General features: G+C 64.3%; 2 protein-coding genes across 4 annotated transcripts; both read left to right on the top strand.

Annotated features, from left to right (window-relative positions):
* Positions 1-6,583, top strand: MAPK11 (mitogen-activated protein kinase 11). Of its 2 annotated transcripts, none has more exons than XM_030320985.1 (12): positions 1-131; positions 2,502-2,631; positions 2,726-2,784; positions 2,873-2,984; positions 3,061-3,090; positions 3,166-3,213; positions 3,304-3,418; positions 3,799-3,870; positions 4,072-4,151; positions 4,614-4,692; positions 4,779-4,952; positions 5,278-6,583. In XM_030320985.1, the coding sequence occupies exons 1-12, from the start codon at positions 16-18 to the stop codon at positions 5,355-5,357; spliced, it is 1,095 nt and encodes a 364-aa protein (XP_030176845.1). In that variant the 5' UTR covers positions 1-15; the 3' UTR covers positions 5,358-6,583. The 2 variants fall into 2 exon arrangements, with proteins under 2 accessions (XP_030176845.1, XP_030176844.1); XM_030320984.1 differs by lacking the exon at positions 1-131 and adding an exon at positions 265-1,710.
* A 2,210-nt stretch (positions 6,584-8,793) lies between these two features.
* MAPK12 (mitogen-activated protein kinase 12) lies at positions 8,794-17,520 on the top strand. 2 transcript variants are annotated; one of them, XM_030320982.1, is made up of 12 exons: positions 8,795-8,945; positions 9,035-9,164; positions 11,648-11,706; positions 12,604-12,715; positions 12,847-12,876; positions 13,157-13,204; positions 13,792-13,906; positions 14,104-14,175; positions 14,296-14,375; positions 14,456-14,534; positions 14,618-14,791; positions 16,891-17,520. In XM_030320982.1, the coding sequence occupies exons 1-12, from the start codon at positions 8,821-8,823 to the stop codon at positions 16,968-16,970; spliced, it is 1,104 nt and encodes a 367-aa protein (XP_030176842.1). In that variant the 5' UTR covers positions 8,795-8,820; the 3' UTR covers positions 16,971-17,520. The 2 variants fall into 2 exon arrangements, with proteins under 2 accessions (XP_030176843.1, XP_030176842.1); XM_030320983.1 differs by lacking the exon at positions 12,847-12,876 and having other exon boundaries at positions 8,794-8,945.
* Positions 17,521-18,085: the final 565 nt, after the last annotated feature.

Below are 18,085 nucleotides of genomic sequence, written 5' to 3'. Positions count from 1 at the left end.
GCGGCCGCTTCGGACATGTCGGGCCCGCGCGCAGGCTTCTACCGGCAGGAACTCAACAAGACGGTGTGGGAGGTGCCTCAGCGGCTGCAGGGGCTGCGCCCGGTGGGCTCGGGCGCCTACGGCTCGGTCTGGTAGGGGCGGCGGGGAGGGCGGGGAGGGCGGGGAGGTGCGGGCGGGACGGAGTGCGCGCCCCCTCCCCTCCCTTGGCGAGGTTCCTGGCGTGGGGAGGGGCCTCGCCCTGCCTCCGCCCCCGGGCCGTTCACCGATCGCGGGAATGAATGGGGGGTCGGGGGCAGGAAGAAGGAAACTTTCCTACCGGACGCCGCTCCGGGTGAGGGAGAGGGGTCGTTCTCCCCCCCCCCCCCGGTCCCAGCCGGAGCACCCCCACCGGGCCCAAATCCTGCGGCGTCACAGCCGGCCAAAGGGCGGGTCTCCCGGGCCCCTAAATGTGCGAACAGGCGTCCAGGGTGCCACCCTCTCCCCCGTCAAGGGTTGGGCAGCTCTGGGGTCTGCCCCGTTCCTAGGATGGGTGGTCTTGTTTGCAAAAGAGAAAGCCCAACTTGAGGGAGGGCAGGACCCCTCCCCTTACATTGGCTTCAAAACTCCCCTGGGTCCTGCCCCCTCCCCTGTTTTCCAAAGGGTCTCAGACTCTGGATGGGGCTCAGGCCTGATCAGAGAAGCCTACCATTCCCCCTGCAGTGCTTGTGGGGGTCTACCCCTGCTCCATTGTTGCCCCCACCAAGAGAGCTCAGACCACAGCCCCACAGTTGAGCCCTGGGGCCCTGACAGAGGACAGAGTCTGGAAGTGGGAGACAGGGTTGGGGGTTTGGCTGAGACCTGTGTGGGGCTGTGGAGGGACTGGGGGTGGGGCTTAAGGTGAGGTGGTTCCAGGTGGTGGGGGTGCAGTTACAATACCTTCAGGCTGAGTGTGGATGTGGATGTTGAGAGGTGCTCCCCCCAAACCCAGTGGGGTCCTTACCAAGGCCTGAGCTGGTGGCTGCCGTCCACTGAGGGGGGTCTTAGGTGGGGAGGCCAGAGCCCCTCGGGATGGGGCTTTACTCCTGGCTCTGACAGAAGGTTACCAGTGGCACTTCCTGAACCCCTCCAGAGTCCCAGTGCTGTAAGGGCTGGTGTAAGGGCTCGGCACCCCCCACCCGCACCTCCCATCTGCAGTCATCCGCCAGCTTGCCAGAATCCGCAGGCTGGCCATTTCAGCTGGTCCAGCCTCTGGCCTCTGACTTCATCTCTAAGACCTCAAGGGCAGGAAGAGGGTCAGGGATGATGCGTTAGTGGCCCCGCATAGAGTCTTCGCTGGATTCACCTCTCAACTGGAGCCACCTTCGGGGGTCCCTAGGGGGGGCCAGCTCCCTGAGCGAGGCCTGGGTCTCTCCCCATTGCTCTGTTGCCCCGGTGCAGGTGACGGCCCTCTCCTGGGCTCCCACGGTGAAGCTGGTGACCTAGTGCCAATTCTGTGTCACCAGATTGTGCAGACAGCACTGGGGGAAAAGGTCCGCTGCCCCACATGAGGAGCCACTCCCCTGCTTGCCTCCCCAGAAGTGACTTGGACCTTCCCCAGCAGGCGACAGGCTGGGGGAAGGGGCCTGGGTGCCCCAGGCACCTGGCTGGCTCTCCTCCACCACCACCTGGGCCCATGAGCATCCTGTCTGTGCACACTCGTTCCTGGGGGAAGCAGGGTCCTAGAGAGTGGAGGTAAACTGGGAGAGAGGGAAGGTCTGGGCGTCGGTGACCAAACAGTCTTGGTAAAGGCATGGCTGTTAGCACGGCTCCAGTGCTGGGGGCAGTGGGACTCTGAGAGGGTGGGGGTGACAGACTATTTGCATTTGGAGATGATGCCAGTGACCATTTTGTCTCTGCTGAGGAAGAGTAGGTGGGTGAGGCTGTGAGGAGCTGGGGAGTGGAGTGGGGGTCCAGATACCACCCTCTGTCGAACATTTCGTGTTGTCCAGTTTTTCATTCTTAAAAAACAATAATCCAGTAAACACCCTTGGCCAGTTTTTTGTCCATATTTTGAATATTCAGAGGCGTTGGGGGTCCAGGGGCTTTGGAGGTGGCTCTGGAACCACCTGGGGAGCCCCCCCCCCCCCCGCCCCCATGCATGGGCCCACAGGGGAACAGGAGAACAATTTGCAGTGGTTGTTTTCCCGGCCTGGTCATTGGAGACCCTCCCCCAGCCTCATGCTGAGTTGGGGGAGAAGATCCGGGTCCTGCTCTAGGACTCCCAGGTGGGGGCAGGCCAGGACCTTGTGGGCCTGAATACTGGTGGGAAGGGGCGGGCTGGAGGGTGCGATCCGGCCCAGAGGAGGCTCAGAGGAGAGGCTTTCCAGGCCGGTCAGGGGCTGGCTGCACCTGGTGCACCCTAGGGGTCCTCCGAGCAAAAGTGCGCTCAGAGGGCGAGATTAGGCCCAAAAGGAGCAGGGCCTGGGGGCGCCCAGCTGGGTCCCCCCTCTGCGCCCGCGCTGCCTCACTTGCCCGCCTTGCAGCTCGGCCTACGACACGCGGCTGCGCCAGAAGGTGGCAGTGAAGAAGCTGTCGCGACCTTTCCAGTCTCTGATCCACGCGCGGAGGACCTACCGCGAGCTGCGGCTGCTCAAACACCTGAAGCACGAGAACGTGAGCAGAGAGCCCTGGGGCGGGTCAGCGGGGCGGGGTGGGGCGGGACGGGGCTCCCCGGGCGGGGCAGGCCTGACTCCCGCCCCCCTCCCAGGTCATCGGGCTGCTGGACGTGTTCACGCCGGCCACCTCCATTGAGGACTTCAGCGAAGTGTGAGTGGCAGCCACCGTGGCAGCTGGGCGGGAGCTTGTATGGGGCGGGGGGGGGGGGGGGGCTGTCCTGACCCCTGACCCCTCCCAGGTACCTGGTGACCACCCTGATGGGCGCCGACCTGAACAACATCGTCAAGTGCCAGGCGCTGAGCGACGAGCACGTCCAGTTCCTGGTTTACCAGCTGCTGCGCGGGCTCAAGGTGGGCGCCACGCAGGTGGGCGCAGGGTGGGATGTGGTGGCCACAACCTGACGCTCGCCCCGTCTCCCCCTTGCAGTACATCCACTCCGCGGGGATCATCCACCGGGTAGGTGTGGCCACCGGGTGAGGGCCGGGGCTGGCGCTGCCCTGCTCCTGCGCTCACGCCCTGCCTGCCCCACAGGACCTGAAGCCCAGCAACGTGGCTGTAAACGAGGACTGTGAGCTTAGGGTGAGCTGGCCGTGCGGGCGGGGCGGTCACCCTGCTGGCCGGCAGAGGGGGCCTGCCTGGAGGCACTGACAGGCCTGGTGGTCACTCTAGATCCTGGACTTTGGGCTAGCCCGCCAGGCTGATGAGGAGATGACCGGCTATGTGGCCACCCGCTGGTACCGCGCGCCTGAGATCATGCTCAACTGGATGCACTACAACCAGACAGGTGATGTCAGCCCATATGGGGGCACACGGGTTGTGTTGGACCAGGGTGGGCAGGCAGGCCAGGGCCTGGGGAGGGTGGGGGCTTATGGGGCCAAAGGCCAAGGACCTTGCGGGGGGGGGGGGGGAGTGCTTGTGTCCAGCCTTGGGGACAGGCAAGGTTTGGGACCGTCGTTCCAAAACAGACCTTACAGGTACTGAGCACAGCAGGTCTTGGGCTAACTCCTCCCCCTCCCAGGGTTGGGTCTAGAGGAGTAAGCGGGCTGCTGTCTTTGGGCCCGGGTGTGACCGAGAGGCCACTGGGCTGGCACTGTCCGGACAGCCCCCTGATTCTCTGAGGGGGGCTTGGGGAGGGCAGGCTAATGGAGACTCCTTCGCCAACAGTGGACATCTGGTCTGTGGGCTGCATCATGGCTGAGCTGCTCCAGGGAAAGGCCCTCTTCCCAGGAAATGACTGTATCCTTGCCCCAGGCTGGGTCCCTTTCTGCTGGGTGGGTCTCAGGGGATGTGGCACTGGCCCTTTCTGGCTGGTCTTGCCTCCTCTGCCCCCCCCCCCCCGGTGTAGGAGAGCAGGTTTGGGGCAGTGTCCCAAGGTCTGGGATCTGGGGGCTGGGAAGGGTCAACTCCTGGCCAGTGGGCATTTCCTCAGCCAGGCAGACATCGACCAGCTGAAGCGAATCATGGAGGTGGTGGGCACGCCCAGCCCTGAGGTTCTAGCAAAAATATCATCGGAACACGTGAGTCACCAGCTCCCGGCTCCTTCTGCTAACCATGCCCTCAGGTACTCTGGGGGGAGGGGCTCTGTGGGAGTAGACCAGGGAGCCTGTGGGGAGCAGGGGTCACAGCGGAATGCAGCCTGAGGCAGCGCCTGACCCCTTAAGGGAGAAACAGGTGAACAGGGAAGCCGGTCCTTGGGGCATGAGGGACAACGAGGGCACAACCCCAGCACTAACCAACAGTGCCCTTGCCCAGAGCAGTGGGGCGACACCAGGCCCCGGGGCTCCAGGCATCGAGAGCCAAGTGGCGTGCTCGAGCCGCTAACCCCCAAGTGGGAGATGCTTCTGGTCTGTGCATGTTCTTGTCCAGGCCTGTTGGAGGGAATGAGTCTGGGGGCTTCTCTCAGCAAGCGCCTGCCTGGCTTGGGGCCAGGGGAGGGAGGGTGTGAGCAGCCCCCTCAGGCCCTTCCTCTGTGCCCCCAGGCCCGGACATACATCCAGTCCCTGCCCCCCATGCCCCAGAAGGACCTCAGGAGCATCTTCCGTGGAGCCAACCCCCTGGGTGAGGATGCGCCCTGGGTCTGGGCTGGGCTCCACGTCTGGCCCTAGATGCCTAACTGACCACCCCCCTTCCACTGGCCGCTCTAGCTGTGGATCTCCTGGGAAGGATGCTGGTGCTGGACAGTGACCAGAGGGTCAGTGCGGCCGAGGCCCTGGCCCATGCCTACTTCAGCCAGTACCACGACCCCGACGATGAGCCCGAGGCTGAGCCCTATGATGAAAGCGTTGAGGCCAAGGAGCGGACCGTGGAGGAGTGGAAGGGTGAGCTTGAGGAGGGCTGGGTGGGAGAGGTGGAGCCCAGGGCCTGAGGGCTTCATTCCCCCGGAGGCTAGGAGTTGCCTGCTTCCTTCTGGAAGTGTTCTAGTTCCTCCCAGAGCGCCGCCCCCCCCCCCTCCAGGGTGGGGCAGGTAGAGATGGGGTGAGGGGTGTCCAGCAGGGACCTGGGGGGCGGGCAGCACAGGGCAGACTCCGGAAGGAAGGGGGGGCGGGCAGCTGAGGCTGCCGTCGGGGTGACGGGCTGGGGTAGCAGGGGAGACGGGCCAGCCACCAGCGACCGCAGGAGCTCACCCTTTCCTTGGCTCCCCAGAGCTCACCTACCAGGAGGTCCTCAGCTTCAAGCCCCCGGAGCCGCCGCAGTCACCTGGCAGCCTGGATATTGAGCAGTGAGGGGAATGTGCCGGCCGGCCACTCGAACTGCAGGATTCCCTCAGCCTGCCGGATTCCCACGAGGAGTGCCTCCCAGCACCTCTGTGGCCAGCAGGCCCGACCCTAGCCTGGGACCCCTCGCCTGCACACCGCTCCTCGTGGGCAGTCCTCGTATGCATGTGAACGCACAGAAGCGTGCCTGTGTGCAAGCCACTGGGGCAGGAGTCTAGGCAGAGCGTCCTTGCTCCCCCTGCCTCCTCCCAGCAATCTGGGTCTCCCTCAGGACCTCACCTGGATGCCATAAGGGGTCCCTCTGGGGAGTGTGTCTGTCTCCAGATCTCCTGAGTCCCAGAGGACTGTCTCTGGAGGGCCCCCTGGAGACTGAAGTGGGGGTCTCAGTTGTCAGAGCTTCTCAGCCCCCAAGTACGGCGCTACTCTGGAAAATGCGGAGCCCCGAGTCTGAAAGCTGGGCGGGGTCTTTCCTGGAGGCTGGCAGGGTAGGGACGGCCACCAGGTATCAAATCAGAAAGTCATTCTGGAGCCGTGCGTTCACCTGTGCTGTGTGTGGCACGTGTGCACTAACGTGTGCTCCTGGTACCTACGTGTCAAGGCGTGTGCAGGCACGTGTGAATCCGTGGCTGCCTGAGGGGAGGGCCAGCTTCCATGACCAGCAAGAAGCTTGAACGGAGGTGGCCGCACTGTCACTTCCCCTTCCCTCAGTGCCCGCTGTAGGGGTGCAGGGGTGGTGGTGCTGCTGCTGAGATCCCGTGTGTACCGTTCGAGGGGCTCAGGCGGGCGGCGGCGTCCAGTGGACAAAAGCCAGCGCTTTCTCCTTGTCTGTGGGGGCTGCTGCAGGTGCTTCTAAGGTGTGAAGAGCTGGTTGGCACAGGGGGCTCCAGCCTGGAGGGGGCGGGGGGAGGGGGCACACAGCAGTGCAGACTTGGACTCAGGCTCCGGACCTTGGCCCAGAGCTCTGCACGCTCTACCTCTGTCCACCTGGCCCTGCCACTGAGAGCCGGGGGTTCTGGTCTGTGGGTGACCCTCATCCTCCCTTCTTCCAGGATGGAGCTGATCTAGTAAGCTCTGGACACGAACCTGCTCAACATGTTGGGGGTGTGGGTCCTCCGTCGAGGGGCTTCTCTGTGGGGTGGTGGCACCCTATGCAGGAGCTGGTGACCTCCCACCTTCCAGAGGCCTCAACGTCAAGTGCCTGCACCAGGGTTTCACAATAAAGGGGTTCTCTCTCACTCGGCTTGTGTCCCAAGTCTCCCGGCCCCGCTGCCTGGCTGTCCGCACTGCCTGGAGTGGGTCGCTGGCTCTGTGCACCACATCCCCAGCTGGCCTGGCCCCACCAGACCCCGCACTGCCTCCATCCCTTGGGTCTCCAGGCGGACAAGCAGCCATCGCCGGCATAGCACCCTCCCTGCTCCCCAAGAGCTCAGGGGGACCGGGGTGGGGTGGACTGGGTTCTCCACCCAGGCTAATGGGTTCTGAGGAGGGACAAGGCAGGATGGCCGCCCACAGATGGACCCCAGCTGCCTTGCTGAGGAATGCATTGGGCGGGCTCAGCTTCTGGCCCAGATGCAGACCTGTGCTGCCTTTCAGTGGTCAGGGAGGCTGCTGGGGGACAATCGGGGGTCTCTGGGAGCAAAGGCCTGTCCTTGCTTGGAACTGCGTGAAGCGGGTGTGTGTGGGGGGAATAGCTTCTTTAAGGGGAAAGAGACCACCTGCTCTCAGGACACACTTGCACTGCAGTTCAACGGAGGAAAGGCACTGGCCTCAACAAGGACAGTCGTGCCCTTGCCCTGGGCCTTGGGGGTGGAGACCATGTGGGAGTGAGGCCTCCAGGGGCCTGGTCAGTATGGCTACTGGGCCTCAGGTTCTGGGGAACCCCTGGAAACCAAGCGAGGCTGGGTGGGGGGTAGGGGATGGGAGAACTGGGACACGTGCCACCTAGGGAAGCCGACCAGACGAGCAGACCCCTGGACCCCACCCCGGGGAGTAAGAAGGCCAGCTAGGGGCCTCCTGGAGGAGGCAGGTGGAGTGCCACAGGCAGCCCAGGGCATGAAGGGCACAGGTGGCTGTGGCTCCAGTGACCCCGGGCTGCTCCCACTGACTAGTCTCCAGTCCTGGGTGCTGCAGATCACCAGCCCGCAGCGCAGGTGCAAAGCTGCTCTGGCCGCCTCTGAGCTGCTGATTCATGGCGGCAGCGGCCCGCGGGGCACAGAGGGAGGGGCAGGGGGCCTCGGGGATCCTGTTACTCCACTGGTTCTCAGGCCTAGGTTTCTGGGTGGAGGAGGTGGAGGAGGGGGCTCTGTCCTCCAGGAGCATCTGGTCCAGGATGTGGCCAGACATGGAAGGACGCTGCCCCCATCGAGGGTTAAAGAGGGCGCAGAGAGCCCAAGTGGGGCCCTCCTTCACCCCCGGGGGTCAAGCACAACTTTCTGGAGAGGGTGGAGAGGCTCAGACCAACCTTGAGACAAACCGGAGGGAGTAAGCTGGGCAGAAGGGGGGACGGACAAAGGGACTTGCAAATGCTGGGAGCAGGCTTTCCCACTGGGTGGGTGGGTGGGGGGGGATGGAGAGGAGGGGGTTGGGAGGTGCACAAGGGCCCAAGGGGGGGACCCTACAGGAACAACTTCTCTGGCTCCTGGGGTCGGGAGGTCACAGGGAGGGGTGTTGGGGATGCAGCCTAAGTTTGGGAAACGGAACCAGCTCCTCCACAGGGAAGGGGATGCCGGCAATTGGAGGGTTGGGGGGAAACCCCATACTGGGACAGGATGGTCAGCCCCAGGGGAGGGGCGTGTCCTGCAAGGTGGGCAGCAGACTTGCGGAACGCGGAGCTCAGCCCGGTGGGAGCGGAGGGGGGCTCAGGGCTGGGGGACCAGGTCGGTGGGGTGGAGTTGGTGAGGCGGGTGGACAGTGACCTGCGGCTGGGAATAAGAGGCCCTCCGTCGGGGCCCAGCTCCCCGGGGGCGTGGCTACTGGGGAGGAGCCGGGAGCCCCAAGGCGCTAAGGCTGAGACACCGCCCGACCCGGGCCGGGGGAGTCCAGCTCCGGTGGGGAGGCGGCGGGGGCCTCCGGCGGAGTGCGTTCGGGCGGGCACTGCCCTGCGGGGCGGCGCTCCCCCGTCCCCGGCCGGCCCTCCCCCGCCGCGGCCGCCTCGGGTTTCCGCAGGGGCCGGAGGGCGGGCGGGGGCGTCACGTGCGCGCGGCCCGGGGGCCGGTTGGTCGGCGGGCAGGGGAGGGACCGCGCGCTACCCCGGGCCCGGGCTGGGGTCGGGCCGGGGTCGCGCGCTCCCGACAGCCGGGAGGGCGGCGGCGGGAAAAGGGGAGCGAGCCGGGAACCGGAGGACCCGGGCGGCGGCCCCGGGCGCGCGCCAAGGGAGTCCCGCCGATCCCGGGTGTCCCCCCCCCCCCTCCCACCGGTCCTCGGGGCGCAGCGCCCACGGGGTCTGCGGCGGGGGGCGGCGCCCGGGGCTGCCATGAGCTCCCCGCCGCCCGCCCGCAAGGGCTTTTACCGCCAGGAGGTGACCAAGACGGCCTGGGAGGTGCGCGCCGTGTACCAGGACCTGCAGCCCGTGGGCTCCGGCGCGTACGGCGCCGTGTGGTGAGCGCAGGCCGGGCGGGGCGGCCGGCGGGCGGCGGGGGCGCGCGGCGGGGGCGGGCCGGCCTCCCGCTCAGCGGTGCGCCCCGCAGCTCGGCCGTGGACAGCCGCACCGGTGCCAAGGTGGCCATCAAGAAGCTGTACCGGCCCTTCCAGTCCGAGCTGTTCGCCAAGCGCGCCTACCGCGAGCTTCGCCTCCTCAAGCACATGCGTCACGAGAACGTGAGTCGCGCTGGTCCCCGCTCAGCTGGGCTCGGGGCCTCCTCGTCCATCCGTGCGAGTCCTGCCCTGGGAGGCTGAGGCCCTGGTACCCAGCCCCTGGGCGACCCCGCCCTTGTGGCAGGGCGGACGTGCGGGATCAGGGCGTTGTACGCCACGATGCTGGTGGGGCTCCACGTGCTGAGGGCAGGCAGGGCCCCCCCCGCCCCCTTTCTGAGAGAGACTGCTTCCCCAGGCTCCAGTCCTCGCTGCTAGGCCAGGCCCTGCCAAGGGCTTAGCTCCTTGGCTCGCTCCTGGGACCACATCTGGCTCCTCAACCCAGATCCCAGTCAGGGGACGGTGGCTTGCCCAGCCCAAGGGCATCCTCCAGGCCTCACCCCAACCCTGCCCCCAGCCGGAGCCTGGAGGTGAGAGAGGACACAGTCATCCTAGAGGCACCAGCCTCTTCCCTCTCCCCAGGCATCCTCCACAGCTGCACCCCAGGCCCCCTTCTGCACCCGTGGGGTCCCTGTCCTGCGCAGTCTGCTCCAGTCCACCGCCCCAGCCTCGGTTCAGGGGTGCAGAGCTAGTCACCGAGCAGGAGTTGGCATGCCGGCATTGTCACCTCAGAGCCCTGGGGTGTCCGGGGGTGATGGGGTTTACAGAGCTGGCGTGTGGAGGGCACTAGGCAGTGGCCAGCGCAGAGACGCCTCCTTCTGTGCCGGGAGAGGGCAGGTCTGGGTCCCTTCTCTCTCCTAGGGGAGCCCCCGTTGCTTCTCGATGTCCTTCCTGTGGCCCTGAACTCTGTCCCTCCCACACCAGCCATTCCTGCCTCACCCCTAGTTTGGACTGCTGGTGTGAGTACTCAGACCCTGGGCTAATCATGCTCCTGATGGTGTGGCCCCTCCTGGATCATCAGAGCCATCAGCCTCCTTCGGGGAAAATGAGTCCCACGTCCACCAGGAAACTTGTCCCCTTGACACTGGGTCCTTCATTCACTCTGACTTTCCCTCTCTGCCCTTGGCCCTTCCCGGGGCGGGGGGGGGGGGGGCGGACAGGGGCAGAATCCATTTGGGACGGACAGCAGCCCAGCGCTGCCCTCCCTACCTTCTGGTTACACCCAGTCATGCCCAGGTTGGTTCCCATGAAGGCAGACCCATCTCCTCAAGGCTGCGTACTCCTCCCCAACTGCCCCCCTCTCCTGCCTGCCCTGCCCATTCCCCAAGGTCTCAGGGCTTTCCTTCAGTTGCTGGGCCCCCTGGCCCAATCCCCCCCTCTGTGCCTTCCCAGCTGAGCTCCCAACCCGCTAGCAGCCAGCTGCCGCTGCCTGCATGGTGCCTGAACGCAGCTAGGAGGCTCAGCCCATCGTAAACCCATTTTCCTACAAGAACACTGAGGCTATGAGGGGCTGGGTGCCATGGCGGGTCCCACCCTTCCACCCACGCTTCGGGCCTTCTCCCTCTCCTTCCCTGCACTTTAGGCCAGAATCCACGCCGCAGAGGTACGGAAGTCTCCATCAACCTGATGGACCCTCCTTACACTTGGGGACCCTGTCCTCTGTCCTCTTCTTGCAAAGACACTGTCCTCATTCCCTAGTACTTGCCTGCCTCCAGGCCCTCACTGGACCTCCCTCTCTGTCCTCTCCTTCCCTGTCCCCATGGCTCTGGCTGGCGGCTCTGAAGGCCATCTAGCCGTCCCTCCACCTTGTGTCCACTCTTGCCTCACTCCTGTCTGTCCCCATACAGCACACAGAGGGACTCACTCAGCATCACACCTATTTAAACCCTTTCTCGGCAGCTCTTAGGATCGAAGCCAAACCTTCACCTGGCATGCAAGGGCCTACTTGGGCTCCCTCGGGCCTCTCCTTGGCTGCTCCCTGGCCTGGGCCTCGGCCACCTGGCCTTTCTCCCCGTGTTCCTCAAACGCTTGGAGTGTTCTCCCTTCTACCTCGGCCCCCATTTGCATGGCCTATACCAGGGGTCCTCCCTCCTGGCACATCCAGCTGCCCCTCTGGCCACTAGGATGTACAAGCTGCCCAGGGACCTGCGGGGCTGGGTCTAGCTGTCAGCTCGATCATGGTGCTGTCAGCCTGGGCCTCTCCAGCGGAAACTAGGCTCCCTGGTGGACCTGCTGGGGGCTGGCACTCCCCTGGGGGGCTGTCCCACCCTGGTCTCGAGTCTTCCATGGAGACAGGAAGAGGGGGACAAAGGGCCAAGGGGCTGGAGCTCCTTGGGTGGCTGGGAGCTGACCCAGACTTGGGGCTGCCCCTCCCCCAGAGGATTCCTGTGGTCATCACTCAAAAATAGCCTGTGTCTATGGGCATGTGTGCCAGCGCTGGGTTGCGTGGCCAACAGACAGAGCCAGGCCCTGTGGACAGTGGGAAGGGACGGGGACATCTGTAGGGGGCTTTCCTGCTCAGAGCACAGTGCCAGCCTCGGGGGTTTGCCTGAACCCCCATGCCCTCCACTGTGCCCCCATCCCACCTGTCACTCTGGCCTCCTCCCCAGGTCATCGGGCTGCTGGACGTGTTCACTCCTGACGAAACCCTGGATGATTTCACAGACTTGTGAGTGCTGTCCTGGGAGGGCTGGGCAGGGCAGAGGGGTGTTGGGTTGCTCTTGGGTGCTGACTCGGGCTCTGTGTTGGCATGTGGGCCTGTCCCTGCGGCCCAGCGGGGTCGGGATGCACACCGCCCACCCCTTCCCCACACCACAGTCCACCCCCTGCCACGCACCCCTGGGACCCACGGCACTGGCGCAGCTGGGTGCAGCCCGGGCCTCCTTGGACCACGCCTGGCACGGGCTGTCCAGTGCTGGAGGTGTGAGCGTTGGACCTGCGTCGGTTAGCCAGCAGGCCCCGTGCTCTGGGACCCTGGCGTCAAGTATGTGGCTTTGTAACTGGAGCTGCTGACCTTTGCTGGCAGGCAGGGGAGGGGCGGCAGGGGGCCTGCCTGTGTCTGCCATCCCTGGATTCGTACTGTCGTCGGCCAAGGCTGGGGGCTGAGCCTGGGAAGGGCTGAGGACAGGCTCCTTGCCGTCTGACCTTGCAGAGGTCGAGGACACACATAGGCCTCAGTGTCCTGGCGAGGTGTTAAGTGTCTCTGCTCTGTGTCTCTCTCCCTCCACCTACAGGCCCAGCCTGCTCCTCTGAGCCACAGCCTGTGTCCTCCTGTCCCCACCCCTGCCCACAGGCACTTCCCTCCTTCCTCTTGCACCCTCTTCTGTCTGTGATCCCTGGTGCTCCCTAGACCCTAGCCTCCACGTGGCCCTGCAGGAAACCCCAGAACACGGTCCTGACCCACCTGACATTCTGGGGCAGGTGTGCGTTGGGAAGGTGGGTGGAGCCTGGTGCTGCACTGTGGAAGGTAGAAGGTGCTGCCAGGCGATCCCCAGGGACTCCAGGGTCTGAGCCTAGGCCCAGGGGGTGTGATGCCCACTGTCCGCACCCACCCCGGTCCCTGCAGTTACCTGGTGATGCCGTTCATGGGCACCGACCTGGGCAAACTCATGAAGCACGAGAAGCTGAGCGAGGACCGAATCCAGTTCCTTGTCTACCAGATGCTGAAGGGGCTAAAGGTGGGAGCGCACAGGGGTGCTGCAGGAGGGGCAGAGCCCCCCAGGCCAGGCCGGGGCCAGGGTGGGATTGCTCGTCCGTGGTTCTGAGGTCCCAGAGCTGACTGCCACTGACCCTCTGTCTGTCCCCATAGTACATCCATGCTGCTGGCATCATCCACAGGGTGAGTCCTGGTGCTGGGTGGGAACTTCCTGTGGCCTGTAGGTGTGGGAGGGGCCTGACTGCCAGGAGCCTCCACTGCTGGCCTGTGAGGGGGCAAGATGGGGCCAGTGGGGAGTGTGTGCGAGGCTCACGCACAGCTGTGGGGGCCTGGGTACCTCTGTCCTTCTTGGAAGGGCATCCGGGTGGGGATGGCCGAGTCTGGCTGCCCCCCATTCAGGTGTCCGGGCTCTGGCCCTGGTGTGGTGGGAGGGGCTGCTCGCCCACCTTTCTTGTGCCCCCAGGACCTGAAGCCTGGCAATCTGGCAGTGAATGAGGACTGTGAGCTGAAGGTGTGTGTTGGTTGGGATGGGCGGGGGGGGGGGGGGGGGGGGGGGGGGGGGGGGGGCATCTCTCCCCGCCTGTCCATCTGCCTGTAGCCCTGGGCCCTCAGGCCTGGGGGAGTGTTGGCTCGAGCCCAGGCAGAGGGACCAGACCCCAGCCATCCAGGCCATGGCTGGCAGCTGACAGGCAGATGGGCCCTGGGGAGGCACTTGATGCACGGGGAATGGAGGGCCGAAGTGGGCGCACTCTCACACCTGATTAAGGTGAAGGGCGGGAGGTGTCCCCGGTCCTCCATACCTGAGCCAGCATAGGGCCGAGGGGGCCCCTGCAAAGCGCTGGCCAGGTCCTGGGGTCAGCAGAGAGTAGAGGAGCAGGGAGAGGAGACCCATGGGAGTGCCCGCTCCTGAGGGTAGGAGAAGGCAAGGTCGGGTGGGGCTGGCGGCACTGGCCATGGGGAGGAACTCATGGAGAGGCCATGACCTCAGGCCCTGGAGGGTTGGCAGAGGCCCCGGTGTGCCCGGTGCTCCTGGGTCATAGGCTGGCCCACCTGCTCCCCGGGGGCCGTATTGCCCCACCTTCCTGATTCTGACTATAGATCCTGGACTTCGGCTTGGCCAGGCAGGCCGACAGCGAGATGACTGGGTACGTGGTGACCCGGTGGTACCGTGCACCTGAGGTCATCTTGAATTGGATGCACTACACCCAGACGGGTGAGAATGCCCAGAGACGCAGGGCCACCCTGGCCTTGCCCACCTTCTTCCCTTGGGGAGGCTGCTGACCTGGGATGGGATTGGGGCGAGGGTGTGGCAGGCTGGATGGCCCCTATGTCCACGTCCCCCTCCCGTGTCTGTGTCCCCCGCCCCCCTCCCTGGCCCACAGAGCCCTGATGCAGGGGCTTCTGTCTCAGTGGACATCTGGTCAGCGGGCTGCATCATGGCAGAGATGATCACAGGGAAGACGCTGTTCAAGGGCAGTGACCGTATCCTACACTTGTGGGGCGTAGGCTGGGTCTGGGGGGGTGCTGGGCATGCTGCCCCAGCCAGGTGGGGGGGTGCGCCCTGCTCTCTGGCCCCGTGCTGTGCTCCTCATCTCAGCACAGACCTGGACCAGCTGAAGGAGATCATGAAGGTGACAGGGACTCCTCCCGATGAATTTGTGCAGAGGCTGCAGAGTGCCGAGGTCAGTGGGGAGCTGGGCGGGGGCTGGAGGGGCTGGGCCCGGGCCTGTGGGTTGGCCCCTTACCCTTTCTTCCTTAAAAGGCGAAGAACTACATGAAGGGCCTCCCCGAGCTGGAGAAGAAGGATTTTGCCTCCATCCTGACTAACGCAAGTCCTCTGGGTAGGGCTGGACTGGGGGGTGGGGTGGGGTCAGTGACCAGGGCGCTGGGGCCTGCGACCCTCCCTAACCAGTTCTCCCCGCAGCTGTGAACCTCCTGGAGAAAATGCTGGTACTGGATGCAGAACGGCGGGTGACTGCGGCCGAGGCGCTCACACACCCCTACTTCGAGTCACTGCAGGACACGGAGGATGAACCCAAGGCCCAGAAGTACGACGAGTCCTTTGACGATGTGGATCGCACGCTGGACGAGTGGAAGCGTGAGTGGGGGGCTCTGGGCAGGGCCTGTGCCTGGGCTCTGAGTCCTGGGATGCAGGTCAGCTGAGGAACACAACAGACTCAGAGGGCAGTGGGGCTTCTAGGTCAAGGTGACCTCTGGCTGGAGCTGAGGGATGAAAGAATGTTCCTGGCAGGAGGTTCGGCACAAACAAGAGCGGGAGGGGAGTTCTGGAAGTTGCAGGAGGCAGCTCTCAGCTCAGGGCCGTTGTGAGCACTTGGCTTCTCCCGGCCCTGCCGGCCCTGCCCAATGCTGCCCGCATCCTTCCCATGTCCTGGCCATTCTGGAGCCCCTCCACTCCCACTCATCCCCCAAGCCTCCACTCTTACCTCTTGAACTCGTCCTTGCCTCTCTGCCCTTTTCAGGACCCCTCCCACCTGCACAACTCACACCTCTCATGTCCTGCCAACAGCAGAAGCCCCCCACCCCCAGCCCCAGCCAGCCCCCTCACCACCCCTCGCCTGTTCCTCCAGTCCCACTGAGCAGTTCAGATGTACCTGTAACTGCTCTGTACTGCCAGGCTGGCTGTTGCCTTACACTAAGGGCCCTTCCCTTCCTCCCTGAGGGCCAACCAGCAAATATTAAGCCTCAGGCTGGGCTCAGGGACACCTGCCAGGTCCCCAGGCCTCCCTCTGCTGTGGTCCTGAAGCCCTGTGCTGGAACTGTCTTGGCAGAATGGCAGGCAGTGAGGGCTGGGCTTGGTGTCCTTCTCTTGGTGGCTGCAGGACCAGCCTGGAGGGTGCTGGGATGTCCGAGGGCAGCGGTTAGCACTGCTGGGGCCGTGGCACATGGTGGCCACTGTGTCCTAGGCCCCATCTTGGCTCTGCCTCAGACATAGGGCCTTGGTCCTACACACGGGGGTCAGGGTGGGACTGGACTGGTGGTTCCCAAATCACGTTCCTTAAGGCACGGGGTGCTTGTAACTCTCAACAGAGCTCCGCCTTTGGTTGTGCTGTTTTGTGCTTTTAAGTTTCGTTCAGTTTGGGGAAAGTTTTCTGCTGCTAAAAAAGATAACATGAAAACCACGGGCCACAGGCTCCTCTCTGTGGTCCCCACCCACACAGACTGTGGTAAGAGATTTTACTTTTACTATAGACCATGGGGAACACGTGACCTGTTTGTGGCTAAGCCCCTGGTCAGGAATGCAAACTCTCATCGCCTCCTGTTTCCCTGGGAACAGCCAGCTTCACATAGACCTTCCGTGTATGGGTTGAGCCCTGTGTTAGGATCAGATGAAGGGCCTAGGAGGCACCACAGGGGGCGGGAATACATCCATGCCACAGGCAGGGCAAACCACAGATCGTCTGCTCTAAATGCACAGTGTTTCCTGAACTGGGCTCTGGAGGAGCAGAGTCCCCCAAACAGGTGCTCCACTGGCCAGGTGAGCCTGGAAACAGTGAGGTAGGCTGAGCAGAACCTGTCCCGCTGCAGACTGGCCAGAGGAGAAGCAAATCAGGCTTTCTCCTTCCTTTGGGATGGCTTGCTCTGGGGACAGGGGACAGGACCACTAGGCAAGGAGGGCAGATGCTGTGGGTGGTGGGAATTCCCCTCGTTTAAGTTTCTATGGATAGTCTCGATCCAGAAATCGAGGTGTGCCCTGCTGGGGCCCTGAGTGGCTCCGCTTGAGTAGACACATTGATTTACATTGCCAGGACAGCCTCTGCTCACTGCAGAAGGCTGCGGGGCCAGGGCCTGTCTGGCCACGCCAGGGGCAGTGGGTTTGGGTTACAGGAGCTCCTTCAGGGTGGATGGGCACAGGTGGGCTGAGAGTGGCCGTAGCCTCGGATGAAGTGGCACCTGCACTCCAGCAATGACCTCTGGCCCTGATGTTTTTGGGGACTGGCTGGGCCCCTAGGTCAATGGCTAACAGCCTGTGCTCTAGCGCCGGGGAGCTCTTCCCACCCCTACCCTGAGCCGCCCCTCACAGGACTCAGTGCTGGTCGGGGCGGGTACCAGTGAGCTGGGCCCAGTGTTCTTCCTGGGTCACTGGCTTCTGCCTTTGGTGTGAATTGTAGGAGCTGATTCTGAAGGGTGATGGGGCCCCTTCTCCCGTGATGATCTGTCTCCCTCACCCCACCCCAGGTGTCACATATAAGGAAGTGCTCAGCTTCAAGCCTCCCCGACAGCTGGGGACCAAGGTGTCCAAGGAGACAGCGCTGTGAAGACCCCTGGGCCCTGAGAGCGGTGGGGAGGGGGCCTTGAGGACCCTGGCTGGGGCTTCCACCTGGAAGGGGATCCTGATTATCACTGTGACTCTGGCTGGGGTTTGCATCCCAGGAGACCTATGGTTCCATGGACCCCCTCCCCCAGCCGTTACCCTGCTCTCAAGGCTACCACCTCAGTCTAACCTTGGGGGGGGGGGGCATCTGGACCTTCTGAACAGGATGCCAAACTGACCTGGGACTGGCCTCTGACTCCCTGGGCAGTGGTCCCCTTCCCCAGGTGCAACAAGAAGCCTCAGAGCCTGTGGGGGATGGGGGTGGTGAGGCTTGGGTCAAGGCTTGGCCTGATCCTGTCCGCTCCAGCCCCTGCTGGAACCCAGTTCACACAGCTGAAAGAGACACACAGGGAGGGCACTGAGTGCCTACTCAGGGATGTCTCTCCTGGGGGGCGTTGGTGTGGACTCTCCTGAACCCCCAGCCCGGAATGTAAATTGGCCCTGTGCTATGCCCACATGACGGGAAGGAAATAAACCCTTTTGTAGAGATCCCACTCTGGCTTTCCTTCCTAATTCTCGCGCTGGATCTCCACCTTTAGGTCTCTGAGCTGCAGCCAGGCATAGAGAAAAGAAGCTGGCTCCAGAGCCTCAGTCCCTACTTAGTAGCTGTGCCGGGGCACGCCCTTCCTCCCAGGTCCACTGTGAGCCCAGAGCCTGAAGCCCCCGGGGTAGGGATTGGTCCCGCCCCTTCTGAGGACTTCCTCTAAAGGTTTAGACTCTGGAGCCAGGCCCCAGGCAGAGCCCGCTCAGGACGGGGCGTTAGGGCCCAACGTGGGGCTCAGTCCCAGCTGTCTGAGCTCCCAGCAGTCTCCAGGGCCAGGTTCCTGGAGAGGAGGGGTCACGCTAGACGCTTTGAGGCACCTGTCACACACAGTACGCCAGTGGGTTCTGTTGTCATTTGAAACCTCCCGCCCCGGCGTCCACATGCCAGCGCCATCGGCGAGCCCGCGCAGCCTTCTGCCAGCCAGTGGACGTCTCGGAGAGCCGGGCTCTCTAGGCTCTAGGGCTCCTGCGTTCGCACTGGCTCCTCCCACTTGTCCCCAGGGCAGGTACGCCCAA

The sequence above is a fragment of the Lynx canadensis genome, chromosome B4 (genome assembly GCF_007474595.2).
Source record: "Lynx canadensis isolate LIC74 chromosome B4, mLynCan4.pri.v2, whole genome shotgun sequence".
Taxonomy (NCBI): Eukaryota; Metazoa; Chordata; class Mammalia; order Carnivora; family Felidae; genus Lynx; species Lynx canadensis.
This window is presented reverse-complemented; position numbering and strand designations above follow the sequence as displayed.

What these genes read in the sequence shown, in the direction of transcription:
- MAPK12 (XM_030320982.1), top strand. Translation starts at nt 8,821, where the DNA reads ATGAGCTCCCCGCCGCCCGCCCGCAAGGGCTTTTACCGCCAGGAGGTG. An exon ending in CTGCTGGCATCATCCACAGG is followed by an intron (nt 12,877 to 13,156) that starts GTGAGTCCTGGT and finishes TTGTGCCCCCAG; the next exon opens with GACCTGAAGCCTGGCAATCT. An exon ending in AGAGGCTGCAGAGTGCCGAG is followed by an intron (nt 14,376 to 14,455) that starts GTCAGTGGGGAG and finishes CTTCCTTAAAAG; the next exon opens with GCGAAGAACTACATGAAGGG.
- MAPK11 (XM_030320984.1), top strand. Translation starts at nt 1,523, where the DNA reads ATGAGGAGCCACTCCCCTGCTTGCCTCCCCAGAAGTGACTTGGACCTT. An exon ending in AGCTGCTGCGCGGGCTCAAG is followed by an intron (nt 2,985 to 3,060) that starts GTGGGCGCCACG and finishes TCCCCCTTGCAG; the next exon opens with TACATCCACTCCGCGGGGAT. An exon ending in ACGAGGACTGTGAGCTTAGG is followed by an intron (nt 3,214 to 3,303) that starts GTGAGCTGGCCG and finishes TGGTCACTCTAG; the next exon opens with ATCCTGGACTTTGGGCTAGC.